This window comes from Lycorma delicatula, chromosome 1 (assembly GCF_047948215.1).
Source record: "Lycorma delicatula isolate Av1 chromosome 1, ASM4794821v1, whole genome shotgun sequence".
NCBI lineage: Eukaryota > Metazoa > Arthropoda > Insecta > Hemiptera > Fulgoridae > Lycorma > Lycorma delicatula.
In genome coordinates this window covers 274610948-274630008 of record NC_134455.1, presented here as the reverse complement: position 1 = coordinate 274630008, position 19061 = coordinate 274610948, and the positions used below count along the sequence as shown (strand labels likewise).

The window sequence follows — 19061 nt, the reverse complement described above, 5'->3', positions numbered from 1 at the left end:
TAAATCATTCCAACAAACCCGTTTTTTTCACAGTGAATTGAGAGTTTACAGAATATTTCAAAGAGATTTTAAATTATTTTCATTGCTTTGCAAAAAAGTGCACTAAATGCAGTCAAAAAGGCAAAAACGCTGAAGCTAAAAAGTATTCAGTAGAGTTAATAAAATTCTCTAAACCTGAATTCATTTATCAGCTACTTGGGAGAATTGATATTTTAGAATTATTGATGAAATTGAGTTGCACACAAAGTGTAATTTATATGTGAACAGTTTTTTATTATTACACTTCAATGAAAAACACACTGAAGAAAATGGAAATTGAAATGAAAAGGGCAAAATTAAGCGAGGAGAATTTTCCATCCCTTTTTAAGGAGCTTGAAAGCTTAAATAACAATGTTTACTACCTGATGAAGATCTAGAGAGATCAAGCTGTTCAAAAACTCAACAACATTTTCAAGATGGAGAAGAAATTTATTTAAAAAAAAAACCTTTATGTAGTATTGTTAAATCGACTTGAAATGAAAATTAGTGAGTCTCCTATTGTAGAAAATATGAGACAATGTTTTAGTAGCAAGCTCCTAAGAACAGAAGAAGAAATGGATGCAAATACACTTGAATCTTTAGCAATTTTAACAAGTTGGATCAATAAAAATTGAGGGTGCAACTTTGATGTTAAAGTTATTTTTTTACAGCTAAAAATAATGAGCAAGCTGGCAAACTTATATTTTTTTAACAAATTTTGATTCATATGAGGCCAAAAAACCTTCTTTAATTGAGCAAGACAACAGAGTGATGAAAGAATTATTTACCAACACTGAAGTTAATGCTGTAATCGCAGAAACAATTTTCCTCCTTAAAAACTGCTTAAAAATCTGTAGTGAGAGTGTATGTGAATCTGTATGATCAATCAGTGATTGGGGCAACGATCTGCATAGCTGAAATGTAAAATTTGACACTGTTTCAAGAAGTATTCATTTCATGGAATGATCCTTGCATTCATCATGCACCACACCTTTTAAAGAGATCTTTGGACAGACATTTTATTAATGGTTGAAAATACCATTTTATGAGATTTTCCTTGATCAATCACATAAAAATATTCAAAACATCAAAAATCATTGTCAATCTCCACAAAGATAAAGGAAGGCTGCCTTTTCTTAATGACTTGAACTGATAAACATAATTTTTGTTTACTAAAATGCGATACATGATTTTAATCTGTTTAACTCAGAATCTTTCTATCACCCTGCATTTTTGAAAAATTTTTAAATTTTAATTAACGGATTTTTTTCATTTTTGAACGTATAGTTAGCATTTTAAGCTCCTATATTGAATTTTTTTAGCTCATTTTTTATTGTTTAACTTTGTTAACATAATTTGTAAGGTATAAATAAACAATACTAGACAAAGAATTAAATCATATCATAGTCACATATTATGACATTATATCTAGCACTGAAGAGTGAGCCTTCATGGACAAGATTAATCATGTCTGTGCAGGTAAAAACATGTAGCTGAAAATACAGCTGTGTTGTTTGTATTAAGCACTGGATTTAGGAATGAATTAATTTTTTTCAGTCTTATTGCTGTCTTTGTTAACAGTGCAGTGTCATAATGCCTCTAAATTGTGTAAATGATGTGGATGCCTTTTGTTATGTATGTGGTGAGTTTACCATAAAATCAAACAGAAAAACATTACGCTTTTAATTAAAAAAGCATATCATTTGTACTTTCAGTGTAAAATTGGTGTTCAGGATAAGGCGTGGTCTCCTCATATAGTATGCACTAATTTTTCTGTATATTTTTGAGAATGGCTGAAAGGTACACAGAAGGCTCTGCCATTTGGTATACCTATGGTTTGGCATGAACCAATGGATCATGTAACCGATTGCTACTTTTGTTTAGCAAGTATGTTTGTAATTTCTAAAAAATCTAAACATACTCTAAAATATCCTGCATTGCAATCTGCAATCAGGCCTGTACCTTACAGTAAAATTGATTCCAGTTCCTGAGCCACTTGTGAATGTATGTTTCAAAAGCAGCAATGAAGAATCAGGCAGTACTGAAGAAGACTACAAGGTGAATTAAATGGCTTGGTTAGGGATTTAAATTTATCAAATAATAAAGCTGAACTGCTAGGATCAAGACTGCAAGGTTGGAGTTTACTTAAAAAAATACAAAATTTCAGGCTTTTGAAGCTGACAAAAGGAACTTTCTCAGTACTTTACTGATGAAAATAATTTGGTTTATTACACAAATATTGATGAGATTATGTTCCAGTTAGGACAAGTTCATAAACCTGAGGACTGGCGCCTTCTCATAGATTTGTCAGAGTATAGTTTAAGAATGGTACTACTACAAAACTGTAAAAAAAAATCCTTCGATCCCAATCGCTAATGGTATTAATTTAAAAGAGACATACAATGGTGTGAAAGACGTTCTTGAAAAAATAAATTAGAAAAAACGTAGCTGGAACACATGTGGTAATTTGAAAGTTATAGCTATTTTGTTAGGCATGCAGTTAGGCTATACTAAGTACATGTTTTTTCTTTGCGAATGGGACATCTGAGCTAGAGATAAACATTATGTTACTAAAGAGTGGAAGAAACGAGACAACTTAACTCCAAATGGTAAAAATATTATTCATGAATGCTTAGTTGTACCCAAAAAAATTTTTTTACCCCCTTTCCATATCAAGCTAGGAGTAATGAAAAATGTTGTAAAAGCATTGAAGAAGGATAGTCCTGGGTTTTTGTACATCAGGCAGAAATTTCCAAATGTAAGTGAAGGAAAAATTAAACGAGGATTATTTGTTGGTCTCAAATAAGAGAGTTGGTCGAAGATGATGTATTTAAACTCAGTGGTAAATAATGTGGAAAGTACAGCTTGGGCTTCTTTTAAAGTCGTTTGCAAAAGTTTCCTCTGCAGAAAAAATCTGACAATGACCACGATATTGTTAATCAACTTCTTACTTCCTACAGAGGTGTGGGATGTAATATGTCTTTGAAAATACATTTCCTCCACTCATATCTGGATTTTTTCCCGGACAACCTCGTAGACATAATTGACGAACACTGTAAACGTTTCCACCAAGACATTTCAGTGATTGAAAGCTGCTGTAAAGGGAAATGGAATACTAACATGCTAGCCAATTACTGTTGGGCATTAATTCAGGATGTGCGTAAGGCTATTTATAAAAGAAAAGCATCAGTGAAATCATTCTTAATACAGGTATGGCCATGCAAAATTATAAATTTTACAGATTTTAACTGTATTTTCTCTTAATTTTTTTTGAAGCGTAATTTATTTAAAACTAAGGTTGTTAGAAAAATTGTATTTACAGATCTGTAATGTACGCAAAAAAGCAATTCAAGAAATGGTATCACACTTAGAGAAACATTAAAAAAAAATTTTTTGTCCATCAATGTAATCATCACTGCACTCATTACAGGTAATTAATTGTCTTTATGAAACAGTATTAATTTTATCATATTAAAACAGTTTTTCATTATTGTACCTTTAACAAAATTGTTAAGAAATTCTAGATGTCGAATCAGCAGATTTTTTTAGCTCTACAATATTTATGTATGTTCTAAAATTAAACAGAATAAATTTCAGCACGTGAGAGGTAAATGAAGGTAACTCCATCAGATTGGATTTACGACTGTTTACCTCTCAGGTGCTGATTTGTATTTTAATAATTACAAGTAAGTAGCCTTTTTTCAACATGTCTCTTAAGCCTAACACATTTATTTTATTTCAGTGCCCTCCTCAGTGGTTACCTTCCTTTGAAGCCATCACAATACAGCCAATATTAAACTATTGTGTTTGTTGAGTTTTGATTAATAATCTATTTCTTATTCATAAGATAATTTTTTTAATAAAATTCAATGTAGTTGAATAAAAGAGAAGTAATAAAAACACATGGATTGTCTACAATCCGTGTGTTTTTATTACTTCTCTTTTTATAACTCATCACATACAATAAGTTGGTCGATAAAACATAATAAACCCTCGTCTTACTTTTGCGGAAATTTCTTACTGAAAAAATTGTGTTTGGGGGAATTTTCAGGGGTCTGAACTTTGTGCTTCCCTGGTGTTCACATGTTATCAGAGACTTTTAAAATAGTGCCAATATCATTTTATCACAGTTTGCTTCTGTTTGAGGTCCTTGAAATTAATTCACTGCTACTATAAAAAAAAAAAAAAAAAAAAAAAAAAAATTATTTTTAGTCTAATATTAGCTGTAGAGGTGAGGTACATTATTATTTTCCATATCATAGGACTTCAATTTATCATGAAATCATTTCAAGCAAACTCAAGGAGATTTTGCAACATCTTACTATTAATTATTATATTTTAAAACTATTGATTAGTAATCTCAATTCTGTTTAGCCCTTTTTTTGGACTGTGAAATGTGGTGGAATATTTGAGATTAATTATTTTAATCTTTTGTGTTGAGTATGTTTCTGAGTCAATTAGTGTGATTTTATGTTTAATTATTTGTACTTTTATATTTATTTTTATCAATTCTTTGTTATCATTTATTAAAAAGTTAACTTTTATTAAAAGTAAATACAACTTGTGTTATTTTTTTAAATATTTTATCCATTGCATAATAATTCTAATTATTTTTTTTTGGTTAAATGATAAAGAGGACCTAATTGTAATAAATTTGTTGCATTAATGATTATCTATTTATTTAATCAATTAATTTCTTTCCTTAGCAATATTTTTTATATGCCTAGGATTTGCTCCATAAAAATATCTCGCTATGTAGTTTACATATAAAATGTTACATATATATTTTTCTTCTGTTTGTGAATTGCTTTCTCTATATAAGATTAATAAAAAAATATATTTTATTTTGAATATCCTTTGTTTTATTTCAGACAACAGCGAGAAAGGGAACTGAAAGTTCGTGCTTTAGAGGAAGCTGCTCGAGGGTCTAGACCTTGAGGCTTTATAGCAGAACAACCTGAAGGAGGTCAGTGTAGTATAAATGTTTTCTGAAAATGAAATTCATATTTTTGCATTCCATTTAGTCTGCTGTAAAATAAATTTATAAGGGATGAGAGCAGCAAATTCACAAAAGAATTTATTAATTGTTCTAGATGCTATCAAGATTTAAAAACTGTAAAAATATATATATTGCAACAGTAACTATATTTTTTTTTTATATAAAGAGGAAAAATATTGTTATAGTTCGTAGAATAAGAGAAGCTCTTCTTTGAAGCTACATATATCTTCAGTAAGAAATCACAAAAATTAGGTTATTTTAAAGCTAGTTTCTTAAGTAAAATGTATATCAGTAATGAAAACAATCAAAATTTACAAATGTTAATAGTAAAAATAGAACCTAAATTTTTCATATTAGTCATTTTGACTTTATAGATTGCCAATTTTTACTTGGATCACAATTCAGTTCATCAGCTTATATTGTAAGACTTTGTTTAAAAATTTTACATTATTGGTTCATTTTTGAACGAGTAATGTTAAGAATCATCCAGCTCAATAAAGAGTCAGAGCCTTTTTCCTGCTGAGTTCAGTGTTCTGCATAGTGGAGCCTGGCTGGCTTATCTCATTATACTTTAAATTAAATTTTAATTTTCAGATGTGAAGATTCAGACAATCCAGAATCAAAATTGCATGATTTTAATGGAAGAATTAATTTTACTGAACAAATTTTAATGCTGCTGGTTATATCCCAATCCCATAGGGGAAGACAACCGTCTAGTGACATTCCGGTTGCCACACCACCCTCCCCGTTCCTTACCCTGTCGGGCTTTAACGGGAGCTGTCTATCACCCTCTGACTTTTCACATCTCATAGTAATAAGCCTGGCCAACGAGGCCAGGTTTAAGAGATGATAATTATAGGACATTTGCATCGGTGATTTAATACCTCAGCTTATTGCCTTCACTGTAGGCCTTGTCCGGACATCTTGAATGTCCTACATTGTATCCCTCTGAAATAGCTAACCGAGCTAGCGGAAGCGCGAACCCCACACGTAGTTCTACTTGAGCCAATTTCGTGAATGTCTTGTAAATTGAGGCCAAAGAACACAAAATCCCACCAAACATATTGATCGCAACAACAAAAATTTAGTCCTAGTTTTCTTAGTGAACTTGACTTAGTTCAAACCCCAGACTTATGTTAAATTATGGACTCCAGTCTGGTCCACCTATGGAGAGGCGGACAGACCTCCTACTCCCACTCAGCTCCATCGCAGAGTCCCACATGACATTCACCTCATAAACCATCATTGAAATGCCACTACACCCTACAGCTGCATGGTGTCCCATGCCCATTGACAGTGCAGTCACCATCCTGCTGACTGCACTGTCAGTCAGAATGTGTTGTCTGCTCATTCTAATCTGCCCTCGTCAAAACGCTGCTACACCTCATGGCTGCATGGCATTCCATGCCCATCGGCAGTGCAGTCGCCGTTCCGCCAACAGCTGTTACAATTATAGTCACCTTTTATCTAACTTAACCATGGTTCACTGCCAAAGCGCCTACCTTTGGCCAATCAAACTGTCCAGGCAGACCCTAGCCACCCAGGTTCCTACTCTACTAGATTCCTTCAGCCATCCTGCGCAGGGCGAGGAAGCGAAGGAAGCCAGCAACAATTGTCCAATTTTTACGAGTTCTCCAGTTGATTTGCAGATCAAAGAAGAAGTTTACTCTCTCAAGTTCCCTAACAACTCTGGAACGCTCAGCTTCATATCAGGGACAGACATGCAGGACATGTCCAACATGTCATCGACCCTACAATCTGGACACAACCCGGAGTCAACCAATCTAAACCTAGCCAAACTATCTCTAAAAGCACCATGTCCTGAAAGAAATTGGGTAATATACCGAATGGGAAGGACCCAGCTAATTGCTCACAACTCCCTAACATTTAGAAAAATATCATGCATGTATCAACCAGTAGAAGAATTGTTCCACCTAGCTTGCCAAGAGTCAAAACCTTGGTTTTCATTTTCCTGCATATACCTTGATGTTAGAAGGTCTTCCTTCCCGGAAATATACTGCTGGCTACATTCCGTAGCCTAAATATCAAGGGGTTTTATGCTGGCAATCACAGTGACTGCCTCTCGCGAGACAGTTCTGCAGCCATCGACAACAGCTAATAGTAGAAGACGCTGGGCTCGCAAAAGAATATCCCTATAACACTGGAATTGTAAACAATGAGCCCAGACGGGCACAGCATACAACATTATGGCCTCACAGACACCTTTGTAAAGAATACGCATGGTATGGTAGTTCAACCCCCAATCGGGATAAATGACTTTATGGACACCGAAGAAAGCATCAGTGGCCTTCTTCACTACAAACTGGAGGTGCTTCTTGAAGAGTAGCCTCTCATCAAGGGTAACAACCAGATACTTCTGAACGGTAAAATACCTAATCGGAAGGCCGTCCATCACAACCCGTGGATGAGGTAGCAGCTTGACAACCCTTCAAGAACATCATAGTGGTTTTCTTCGCACTGAAAACCATCTTATGCTGAAGATTGCACAACCTTAATACCTTAATCTGCCCGCCTGTGCAGGAAGCACCCCTGCTGAACAGGAATGTTACCCCTAAAGACATTGCGCAGCCCACTTACCCAATCAAAAACTATTAGCCAGTGATCGTTTTTGCAATCATTGACTACCGACCAATTCAGAATCGTACCGAGAATATCCTTAACAATGGTAACATCGATATTGGTACCATGGAAGGCCCTCCGCAAACCGACTGCACCAGCGAAGGTAGTCAACTCGCCAGCTACATTGAAAACATCAAACTGATGCTGCACGATGAAACCTTCAATTAATTCGCCGCCATTGTCCGTGATACCACTGTGCCAAAGAAGTGATTTGGCGTTCACATCAACTCCTATAAGAATAGGACGACCTGCTACCAACCTAACAATTCTATTCCATCTTTCCAAATGCTGTTCAGTGAGATCCCTGTACTGAAAGTACAAACTAACAACGCCTAGGTCCAAACCATTCATGGCAAGCTTAACAACGATCTGATGCATGTCAGAGGCCTATCGTATGAAGATAATGCCTATGGACTTCCTGCACAGTATGGTGGATTTGTTATCACCAATGAAAAACTTGCTCCAGCATGAAGAACCTGGCAGATCATTCTTGACCACATATGGGTGCTGCAGAAGAAGAACATCGAGGCTCCATTTCTCTACAACCTCACCTAACTCTACTTGGACTGCATAGGCTCCCTGGGCATTAAGTTGACTGAACCTAACCATCAAGATAGTTAAAAGTACATCTCAACTGCTCTCAAGTAACAACCACACCCCTTACTATTAACCGAGAGCCTATGACTTTTGTGCAACCTTTTACAGTTAATACAAGATGGAACCTCTTTCTTTTGTAGACAGTTGTCATGATTATGGCTCTCCTCACCACAAGGGCACACAGACCGACTCATACTTACAGAGCTTGACTCTATGGCCAAACCTACAACACTTGAAGCATTGCTGCACCTCAAGGTACTTCTTGACACGACAGGACTCGAAATATATGATTCATCACTCCAACACGAACTTCAGATGGAGACCAGCCCCTAATTTAAACACTACATGATACCATGCGGCATCATGCTTACCAGTCTTGAAAGAACACTCGCTGATCCTTAAAAGAAGCCTCATCCAAGTCAGTGTTTTGCTCTCGGATGAGAGTGCCTCATCCAAGTCAGTGGATGAGGCAGAACCTCATCATCGGAGAGGCTCCGTTCGATGTCATATACGATGACATGGGGCCTTCCCAGACGCTTGGGGGTCTACCTTCACCTCAAGCTTTTTGACTGCAGGAGACTCCTTAATGACACGGACTGTCACCTTATTTTCTGCAACAACTACCAGCTCTTTGCTGGTCTCCTTGATGTCTCTAATCTTCAGCTGAAGAGCAGCCCAGGAATCTCTCTTAAGCTCTTGGCTCGTGGCCTTCGAGCCCTCCACCTTGTTCCCAGACAGGACCTCCAGCTTCTTAGCTGCCTTGCTCGCTTCACGCTTAGTTCACATTAGCATAGCGACTGGGCTGCGCTGGGGCCTGAACTACCTTAGGCTGGACTTTCCCCTACTGGGACTTAAAGCCTCAAAACCATCTACAACTGCTGCAAACACCTCCTTTATCCTCATGAGGCGGGGAAGAACCGTCTTCCTCGTTCCCACACTGATGCTGCTGGGGAGGGCTAGAAACTAAAACAAGTACTCCAGGTCCTCCTGGACCTGTTCTGCCCTTCGTTTTAAGAAAATCCTCGACTGCCGGGGTCGCGTTAGCCTGGATGGGTGAGCCCGTATCCATCTCACTCACCTTGTCCTCGGCAGAGCTTTGTTGATGGCATGAGCTCCATGCCAAGTCCGCCTAGACTTCTTCACCTCCTGGAAACCTTCCATGGCTGAAAATTCCCTAATCCTACCTGCAACATGACCTAACGAGATTCTCGCTGCCTTCCTCCTATCCACTAAGTTGGGCAAGCCCACGAACGTGACAATTGCCTGCAGCCAGAGACCTTAAATATTCTCCTGTCACACAATGCACCTCTTTGCCGCTACTGGATCGATTAAGTGCAATACATACGGCAAGAAACCATGGATTACTGCCCTCGTTCTTAAAAGAACACGAGTAGGACTAAAGGGCGCTACCCTTTAGTTGTTGTGCGGACTTATGACCAGCAGTCGTTGCCACGTTGAGGTGGATGCCCAAACAAATTTTCTCCTTGCACTGCGTGGGCAAGTAATGATTGACGAGTCTCAGAGTAAATGATGCTACCGTTGCTAAAGCACTCAAAATCGAATTCGCAGAGAACTGTCGAAGGTACACACAAGACGAACAGCTCAAAACACAATAGAAAGTGAGACTCAGACGCAACGTAATTTTGTCTTTATCAAAGGCCAAAGTGCTGCTGGTTACAGAGAATTATTGCTTATTCCATCTGCAACTATTAATTAATGAAAAAGTGACGTATGGTGTGCAATGTCATCAAAAGAATTATAAGAGCCATATCTTTTTTTAAATTTTAGGCATCTTTAAATGACTAAGGTATGTATAGCAACAGAATTCAGATTTTTGTCAGTGATAAACGGATCTATTATCTGATGAATAATCAGATGGCCAGTATTAAATTTTAGCTGGGCAATTCTTCAGCTCTTATTATATTTTATGGTAAAATTAATTTCTGGTTTACAAGAAACCAGAGAAAAGTTTCTTTTTAGAAAACCACTATCATGTCCTGGAATGGGATATGGTTTACTTCAAAAGAGATCACTAGATCTCTTGGCACAAGATTTTTAAAGCTTCAAGTGTTTTCATTCTACATTACTAACATTAATGAACTGAATGCTTGTATTTATTCATGGCACTAGATAATTTGATCAGATCTCACCAAAAAATAATCAGTCAGTCATACAGCAGTCGTGTGAAGTGAGTCTGGCTGAAGAATATTTTAGTTCAGTTGTATAGTTAGTTACACATACCACATAATTGAAAGATAGGGTACCTCTGCTTGTTCTGGCGGGGAGGGGGGCATTGGAGGAAAGCAAGCAGTTTTTGTTGTGCTCTAAGTTTTAGCTAGTCATTGTAAAATATGCATTACCAGTGTGCTGCTTCTATTGGGTTAGAAATTCCCTAAATTCCTGAGGGATTATGGCATAATGTACAACTGTGGCATAGAGGGATCCATGAGCTTTCCTTTGTTTTGTAGTTCTCAAAGATCATCTTTTCACCCATCCACCTCTTTTTTGTAGTCATGGAATTCAGTGTTAGTAATGCAACAGTGGAAGGTTTTGTGTGAGCAGCAACTCCATGCCTATTACTATTGGTAAGTACTTACCTCGTGATTATATTCACCATGTTCAGCTATGCCAATGGCTTATTTGAAAATGTAATAATTCAAATTTCTTTAATATTTTCTTTACGATGAAGCCAAATTTAAAAGATCAACCACTCTTATCACACACATGTGGTGAATTGAAAACCCTCATACCATTTCAGAAAACAGTCACTAATATCAGTTTTCTGTAAACATATGAGCTGGTATTCTGGTTGACCACTTATTTGCTTGGTTTTTACCTGAAAAACTCAAGGTGAAAGGTATTTAAATTTCTTGATGATTGATCTTCCACTTTTACTCAAAGATTTCCCACTAAACAATGCAAAAAAGTATGGTTCATGCTGGATGGGGCTCTGGCTCATAACAGATTTCAAGTTTGAGATCACCTAAATGAAGCATATCATAATAGATCAATTGGTCAAGGAGGCCCAGTGGCATGGCCTACAAGGTCCCTCAATCCCAATCCTCTTGACTATTTCTTAAGGAGCCATTTAAATTCTTTTGTGTATGACACCCTGTAGGTACCATAGAATTGTGCACAAGAATTTTAAATGGGATTGAGAAGATTTGTCAGGCACCTGGCATCTTTAAAAGAGTCTGGTAGTCAATGAAAAAATGCCTGGTTGGCGTTTATTTTGAATGAGGGTATCTTTTTGAACAGCTACAATATTTTATTTTATTAATATTTCATTATCTGATTTTCAGGATATGATTTTAGTTATAATTTAGATATAATAGATATAATTTTTTAGTTTTAATAATTGATTCTTATATATTTTTTAGTGCCAAATTCTTGAAAATAACCTTCATTTTTTCCATCACGTCAGGATTATTCACAAATCGCAAAATTTATTAAAAGTTTAGAAATTGTGAAAATGTGATACAATAAAATAGATATAAAACTTTTTTTTAATAATACATTCACTTTTTTGTCTTATATTATGCATTCGTATAGCTAAACAGTTGAGTGGTCTGAAGAGGAGGGAGGGGGCATTGACCCCTTAATTGTCACAAAATAAGCCGAATTTTTATAATAGCGCATTTTTAAATTAACTTTATATATTTAATTAATTTTATGTAATTAATTTAATGTAAAATACTTACAGTTTTATTCCATGGGTTGAAGTTTCTTTGGATGGCTCTGCTTCGTGCTTTTCCTTCTATGTTCTCTGTGTAAAATGCAGCAATAGTCTGCCATCAGCATAGTAGTCCATTTTCCTTGATAGCGCCTTTCCATTTCTTTCATGTTGTGATGAAATCTCTCAACCATCTCTTCGCTAACAGCTCCCAGATTTTCAGGAAAATAGTCCACATGTGAATTTAGGAAGTGAACCTTCAAGCTCATGGAACATCCTAAATTGCCCAGAAACTTGGTTATACTATATTTTTAAAGGCTCCCTAGGTGTCTTTTCATTTGTTTCTCAAAATTATTAACTTTGAGAAGTTTTCTAATGTTAGTACCAATAAAGACCCTTCTTTTAGTTTGGCAGTTGATAAGACTGGAAATTTATCACAGATTTATTTAAAACATTTACCTTCTTTTGGTAAGGCTTTGAGACAGATTGCTTCATCAAGCCTAACTTGATATGCAGATGTGTAAGGAGGAGAACTTTAATCGGATCTATTACAGCTTTTCAGAGCACATTTTTGGTTCCACTTTCCAATGGAGCTCTTTTTTGGCAGTCTTTCTTTATCCAATTATTTTCCTGACTGCTATTCCATTTACACAAAAAACAAAGAAATTTTGTGTATCCTCCTTGCTGTCCTAGGAGCATACATATTATTTTGAGATCGCTGCACATAATCCACTTATGATTGTCATATTTAATTTTATAGACAATTCCAAATTATTGTAACCCTCTTTTAAATTGACAGAATGTCCAACGGGTATTAATGGATACGTATTCCCATTGTGAAGAAGGACAACTTTGAGGCTTCTTTTGGACAAATCTATGAACAGTCTGCAATTAGTACTTTAGTACGGAGTGTTAATCGAGTCAAAAGTCCATATACATCAATACAGAATACTAATTCTCTGTCTTCTGAAAAATATGGATGAAAATCCTTTTCTCTGTACCTGAACCAGGAAAATGAGGTGCCAGCTGCTAGCAGAGATTCTTGTCTTTAAGCCTTGACCCAAGCAGTTCTGAATTTCCTTTGGTCAGATGTAAGTCTTGAACCAAATCGTTTAGTTCAGACTGTGAATAAAGCTCTGATGCACAGCTATCTCCAGGTTTGTTCTCCTTGATGTTATTTTCATTTAAATCACTTGTGGGACTGTCTATTTCAAGTAACTTTTCTGGTGTAATTGCCACTGTTATGTCTGAACCTTGAGGAACTGGGTGTAAAGTGGATGGCATATTTGGATAGACGATTCTTCTTTATTCTTCAAATTGAAACTGTGAACACCAGTCAAACAAAAGTAACAATCATTGGTGTGATTTTGTGGCTCTTGCCACACCATTGGAACTCCAAATCTGAATGCTTCTTGTTCACTCTTTGTCCATCTAAGTCCTTCAACAAATGTGTAGCAAATGTAGTAAGTTGCCCAAGTTTTTTCTAGATCTCCTATTTTCACTCGGAAGTATGTTAGGTACACTTGCTGAACAAAATTTGTTGTATTTCTTTTTTGACTTTCCACCATTAACTCACCACAAATGTAACAAAAAGAATCTGCAGAATTTTTGCAGCCTCTTTAAGCCATTTTAAAAACGGAAAGTTTGCTTTATGACCTGAAAATATATTTTCCACTGACAAAAACGTGTTTAATAACAGAGAACATAAAAAAATCAATTTATGCACCCTGATGGCTGAAACAGGACTGATAGTAGTTGCAGGGTGCACGAATGACATGTATAGCTGCCAATAAACATGTTATACCTTGTAACATGTTAAGTCTTGTCACAACCTGTCGGCCAAGTTCTCTCACCATCTTATCATCTTCAACCCATTGAAGTAATGGAAAAAATGAAGATTATTTTTTTAATTCACCGCTAAAAAATACATAGGAATCAATTATCAAAAGTAAAAAAACATTCCACAACCCAAGTTTTTTGCAGGCTTATGTAACAAGTGTCCGTTCATTAAACGAAAAATGTGTAATGCAACTTATATTTTATTGTAATATTTTCAATTATATTAAATTATTATCTAAATTATTATTATTTTTATACAAGTAGACCTCTAGGTACCCTAGCAGTATACAAAATTTCAGCTGGATACAATTAGCAATATCTGAGAAATAGAGTTTTATGTTAAATACAAAATGGTGGCAAGCTGGTAAACTAAGCATTTTTAGACATATGTTGGTGTAAAAGTTTTTTCTTTATTTTGATGTGGGGATCATCCTCTGAATTCCTAAAATGATTTTTATAAACACATGTATTCATATATACAGAATATACCATGAAGTTCTCCTGGGACTTTCTTAACCTATTCTATTCATGAAAATAATGGAGAGAGTTCATATAAACATATGTCCTAAAATACTTTGTTGTGAGTAACAGCTAGTGAAAGATTTTGCTCTGATTTCAGCTACCCTGGAGAAATGAGTTAATACTGAAATTTTTAGGACGTTAATTAAGGGGCAGAATGAGTGATTTCTTAAGTTTCTTGACCTGGAGAATTGAGTAAAATTGGTCCCATAACCATATCTGCAGTAGTTTTTGAGAAATCTGGACCAATAGATCTGTATAAAAAAAACTTTTTTTTTCTTTTTCTTTTATACATACAGTTTGTTAAATAGGTAATAAACACATAAAACTTGAAGAGAATTTAATTCTGAACAAAATGGTGCAAGATAAATTGAATAAAATAAAGAAAAGTTGGTTGGAAAAATTCAAATTTTATTTAGAAACAGTACATTACTATATATGTCAGAAAAGTACTTTATTTAATGTAATCAAAAAACCAAATTCTTTTTTTGGAATGTGAAAAATTTGTAAAAACAAAATTTACTGTTAAAAATGAAAGAGAACTGGAAATCACACAACAATTGTTAAATAAAAATAAATAAATAAAAATGATTTAGTTAATAATTTTTTTATTAATTACAGAATACAATAAATTATTTTAAAAATTATTATTTGAAAGTTGGCAAAAAAATAATGGCTGATAAACAGTATGCAATACTGTATTAGTGTTTAAATCATTCTGCAAGTTATATTAAATATATTGGGTACTGTGAACTGTGCTGTCGTCGGCGAAAGTTTTCTGTGAATTTTAGTTTGAACATGATTGTTTGCCATTTAAGTAATGTTAAGTACTAATGATAAGTAATGTTGTACTTATTTACAACAAAGGATACGCTGATACAGCTGTTGCAGTAGAAATATGGAATACATTTTCCAAATCGCAGGATTCCAGATCACAAAACAATTAGCGTGATTTTTCACAGTCTTCAGGAAACAGGTTCACTCACCTATGAATCACCTAGGTATAGGTTCATTCACCTATGAATGATATGTCCAATGTGATAGTGTTATTGATGAAATTATTATCGATGCAGTCCAGGAGTCGGTACACTTCATCTTTCAAAGCGAATTGGAGTTTTGCATTCAATTGTTAGGAGGACACTCAAATAAAACTACTTTTAACCTTATCATTAACAGACAGTTCAATATCTGCACCCAGGAGATAGCCTGCTTCACTTGGAGTTCTGCAACTGGTCTACAAGTATGAGGTAAATATTGCTTCAGATGGTGTCAGCAACTTGCGCAATGAGCATACATTGGCAGAAGTAAATCCTCATGAAATGGTGGAATGCAATTTTCAACACCAATTTAGTGTTAATGTATGGTGCGGCCTTCTCCACAATCTATTGTTTGGACCAGTCGTATTACCTGGTGGCTTAAAGATGTTCCTCTAGCACTGAGGTGCTATGTATACTTCCAGTATGGTAGTGCACCTTTTCAATTCTTTTGTGCCATTTCCACTCGTTTAAATCATTATTTCCCTGAGAAACAGATTGGTCATGGAGGTCCACATTCCTGGCCACCAAGATTGTCTGATTTAAAGCGTTTAGATTTTTGCGTGTGGGGATGGATGAAAAATATTGTACACAAAACAAAAATATATTCTTGTGAGAAATTAATTGTCCATAGTGTGGATGCGGCTGAGAAACTTAAGGACAGCCCTGAAGACCTAAAGAGCAACAAAAGCAGTACAGAAGCATGTCAGGAAATCTATTGAAAATGGCAAGCTCATTTTTGAATGTTTATTTTAAACTGGTATGTATTATATAAACTGGTATGTGTGGTACTTGTCTAGCGTACTGTTTTTAAATAAAATTGAATTTTCTTATCTTTCTATGTTTTAGTCAACTTATCTTACAACATTCTGTTCAGAATTAAATTCTCTAGAAGTTTTGTTTAAAAGTTTTATGTGTTTTATTACCTATTAAACAAACTTATTATACATCAAACATAAAAAACAGGGTTTTTTACACCAATTTATTGATTTTCTCCCCAGATTTTTCCAAAACTACTGCAAATACAGTTATGGGATGTATTTTATTTAACTTTTCAGGTTAAAAACCATAAGAAATCACCTATTCTGCCCCTTAATTATTGCCTAAAAATTCCAGTACAACCTCATTTCACCAGGGTAGCTGAAATCGAAGCAAAATCTTTTTTTAGCTGTAACTCGCAAATAAAGCATTTTAGGATATGTTTATATAAATACTTCCATTATTTTTATTAGTAGAATAGGTTATAACAGTCCCAGAACTTTGTAATACACCTTGTCAGCATATATATAAAAATTACATATAAAAATATATAAAATAATTAAAGAGGTCGTTACACCAATTACAGAAGAAATAAGAAAGAAGAGAATAAAATTCTTTGGCCACCTCTTGCGTTTGGAGGAATCAAGGAAAAGTAAACAACTCTTGGAAAGATTGCTAAAGCTAAAAACACAATCAGTGTGGCTCACTAGGTGCTTCAAGACATCAAAGAAGCAGGCATTGCACTGCAAGATCTCAGAACAGTATCTGGAAATTATAACAACTTGCCCGGTGTTAAATTTGCAGAAAAGCCTAAAAAGAAAACGGGGACGGTTTGGACAGAGGAACGGAAAAGGGATTTTTCCAGGAAAATGAAAGAGTATTGGAAGATAAGAAAGACTAAACATAAATGACTAATTGGTCCTTCCGGGCCATAAAAAAAAAAAAAAAGAATTTTAACTTTTCTAATATTATTTATTATCAAAAATTGGAAACCCTTACTTATTTTTCTTTACTTGTTATCTAATTTCTGCCAGTTTATTTAATAACTACTTTATTTCCCTTTTAAATTTACTGAAATAAAATATTCAAACATGTACTTATATTTATTTAGATTCCATTAAAATGATAATAGGAAATGTGTTAATTGTGCCATTAATCATCTATTATTTTTTTACAAAATTTTCATGGAATTAACATTGTCTGTGTTCAGTTTTGTGATCTGTTATTGTTTTTAACTATTTACATAGATATATTTTTAATGAAGGTATATTATTTTAATAAAAAGTAATAATAAATAAATAAAAATGCTGAAAAAAATTTCCTTTCCCATGCATGTTATTTGTGGGTAGCGTAATTATTATAAGGTAAAAGTTATTTGCTAGTTTCTTCTAGAGTTTTTCATTTTTTGTTTCAGATAACTGCCACAAAAATTAATTACGTGATGAATTACATTGTAAGTAACTACAATCATAGAGTTTATGTGATGTAAATTGTTTATAAAAAAGTTACTGAGTGATTTGAGATATTTATTTATGTATTATATTTATTATTTAGTTATTTATTTACTAATTATAAGAGATTTCATAATTAAATATTATGTATGTAATAAAGTATTGTTTGACTTAGTATAGAACAGATACTTAAATGGTGATTATATTGATATGGTAGCATGGAAATCATGTTTTGTATCATATGTTATTTTAATTTAGAATAATAATTAATTATCCATTAGTACTGAGTATTCGGTCAGCTGATTGTTTGATACATCCATTTGGTGCTGCTATGATTATGGGAGCACAAACAACCCCATTGACGGACCAACAATACACACAATTTCCTACTTAAACATAACTTGGAATTAGATTTGTTATTGTAATTTATTATTGAAGAAAGTAATCTGTGTATCTTCAGAGTAGCAAATCTATTATACATTGTTCAATGGAGTTTGGATTGTGTGTATTTTGAATGTATAGTTTTTTTAGAATTAATTGAATAATATAAAGTACTTATTATTTAGTAAGCTATGTGCGGTTGATTAAATTGTATATGATTTTTAAAATATTTATTTGTATTTATTTCAATTTAATATAAATTATTGATTGAAGTTTTAATTATGCAGTTAATTGTTCTCTCTGCTAATCATTTAAATTTCTTCTGAGTAATAAACTGTAGTTGTAAATATTTTATTTTCAGTTTTAAAACTTACATCATACTGCTAATTTCAAAATGAGAGTTGGTTGTTTTCTAAACTTTTACTTAATTATTCAGTTAAAATTAGTTATTGCATTTTCTGTTTTAATATTTTTTCTTTCAACATCCTATGTTCACTACTTATTACTTATATATTGGTTTCTGTGAATTACTAAGCCGGTAGATAAAAAAGAAAAACCAAATGTTCACAATGTCTAAAATGTAATATTGTTTATTGCTATTTAAATATGTTCACTACTAATAACAATAAAAAAGAGAATGAAACAAACAACGTTGAACATAAAAAAGTTGAAGTTGTTTGTATTCACACATGTTAAGACAATCGACTATTATAAAGTAGTTAAGTCATTTTTTTTTTTTCAGAAAACAAGAGAATGTATCGATCTAGATACTGGAAATATTTTGTTTACATTTAAACTATGTTGTGTACAATTATATCAACAATTATAATCTGCTAAGGCTAAGTATGATTAACTTTTTTAAGGAAATTCATCTCAGCTGGGAAGTAAAACTCTGCCAAAAGTATAACTTCTTTTCACATGATTGCAATACTGTAATTTCTACGTTCTAAATAATTTTTTTATGTATTGCCTAATGACATTATTTTTATCTTTTGAAGTCAACTCATTGCTTAGTTTCTTGATCTGACAGATTTTTTAGAGGTGATTTTTTTTTAATAATATTTAATGCATCCTATCCTTTAATCTAATATTGGTTTTCAGTTAGCAGAAATACCAAAACATAATTTCATTAGTAACATTTTCATTGATTA

General features: G+C 34.0%; 1 protein-coding gene across 15 annotated transcripts in view; it reads left to right on the top strand.

Annotated features, from left to right (window-relative positions):
• Gug (arginine-glutamic acid dipeptide repeats grunge) overlaps positions 1-19061 on the top strand; it is a 220262-nt gene that overhangs the window by 179322 nt on the left and 21879 nt on the right. For 13 of the 15 annotated variants that reach the window (XM_075378212.1, XM_075378223.1, XM_075378096.1 and 10 more), the window contains 2 exons: positions 4890-4984; positions 17493-17531. In XM_075378212.1, the coding sequence (XP_075234327.1) occupies positions 4890-4956 (67 nt within the window). In that variant the 3' untranslated portion in view covers positions 4957-4984; positions 17493-17531. Of the gene's footprint in view, positions 1-3340; positions 3449-4889; positions 4985-17492; positions 17532-18652; positions 18952-19061 lie in introns of all 15 variants that reach the window. The other 2 variants (XM_075378179.1, XM_075378201.1) reach the window with 2 other exon arrangements.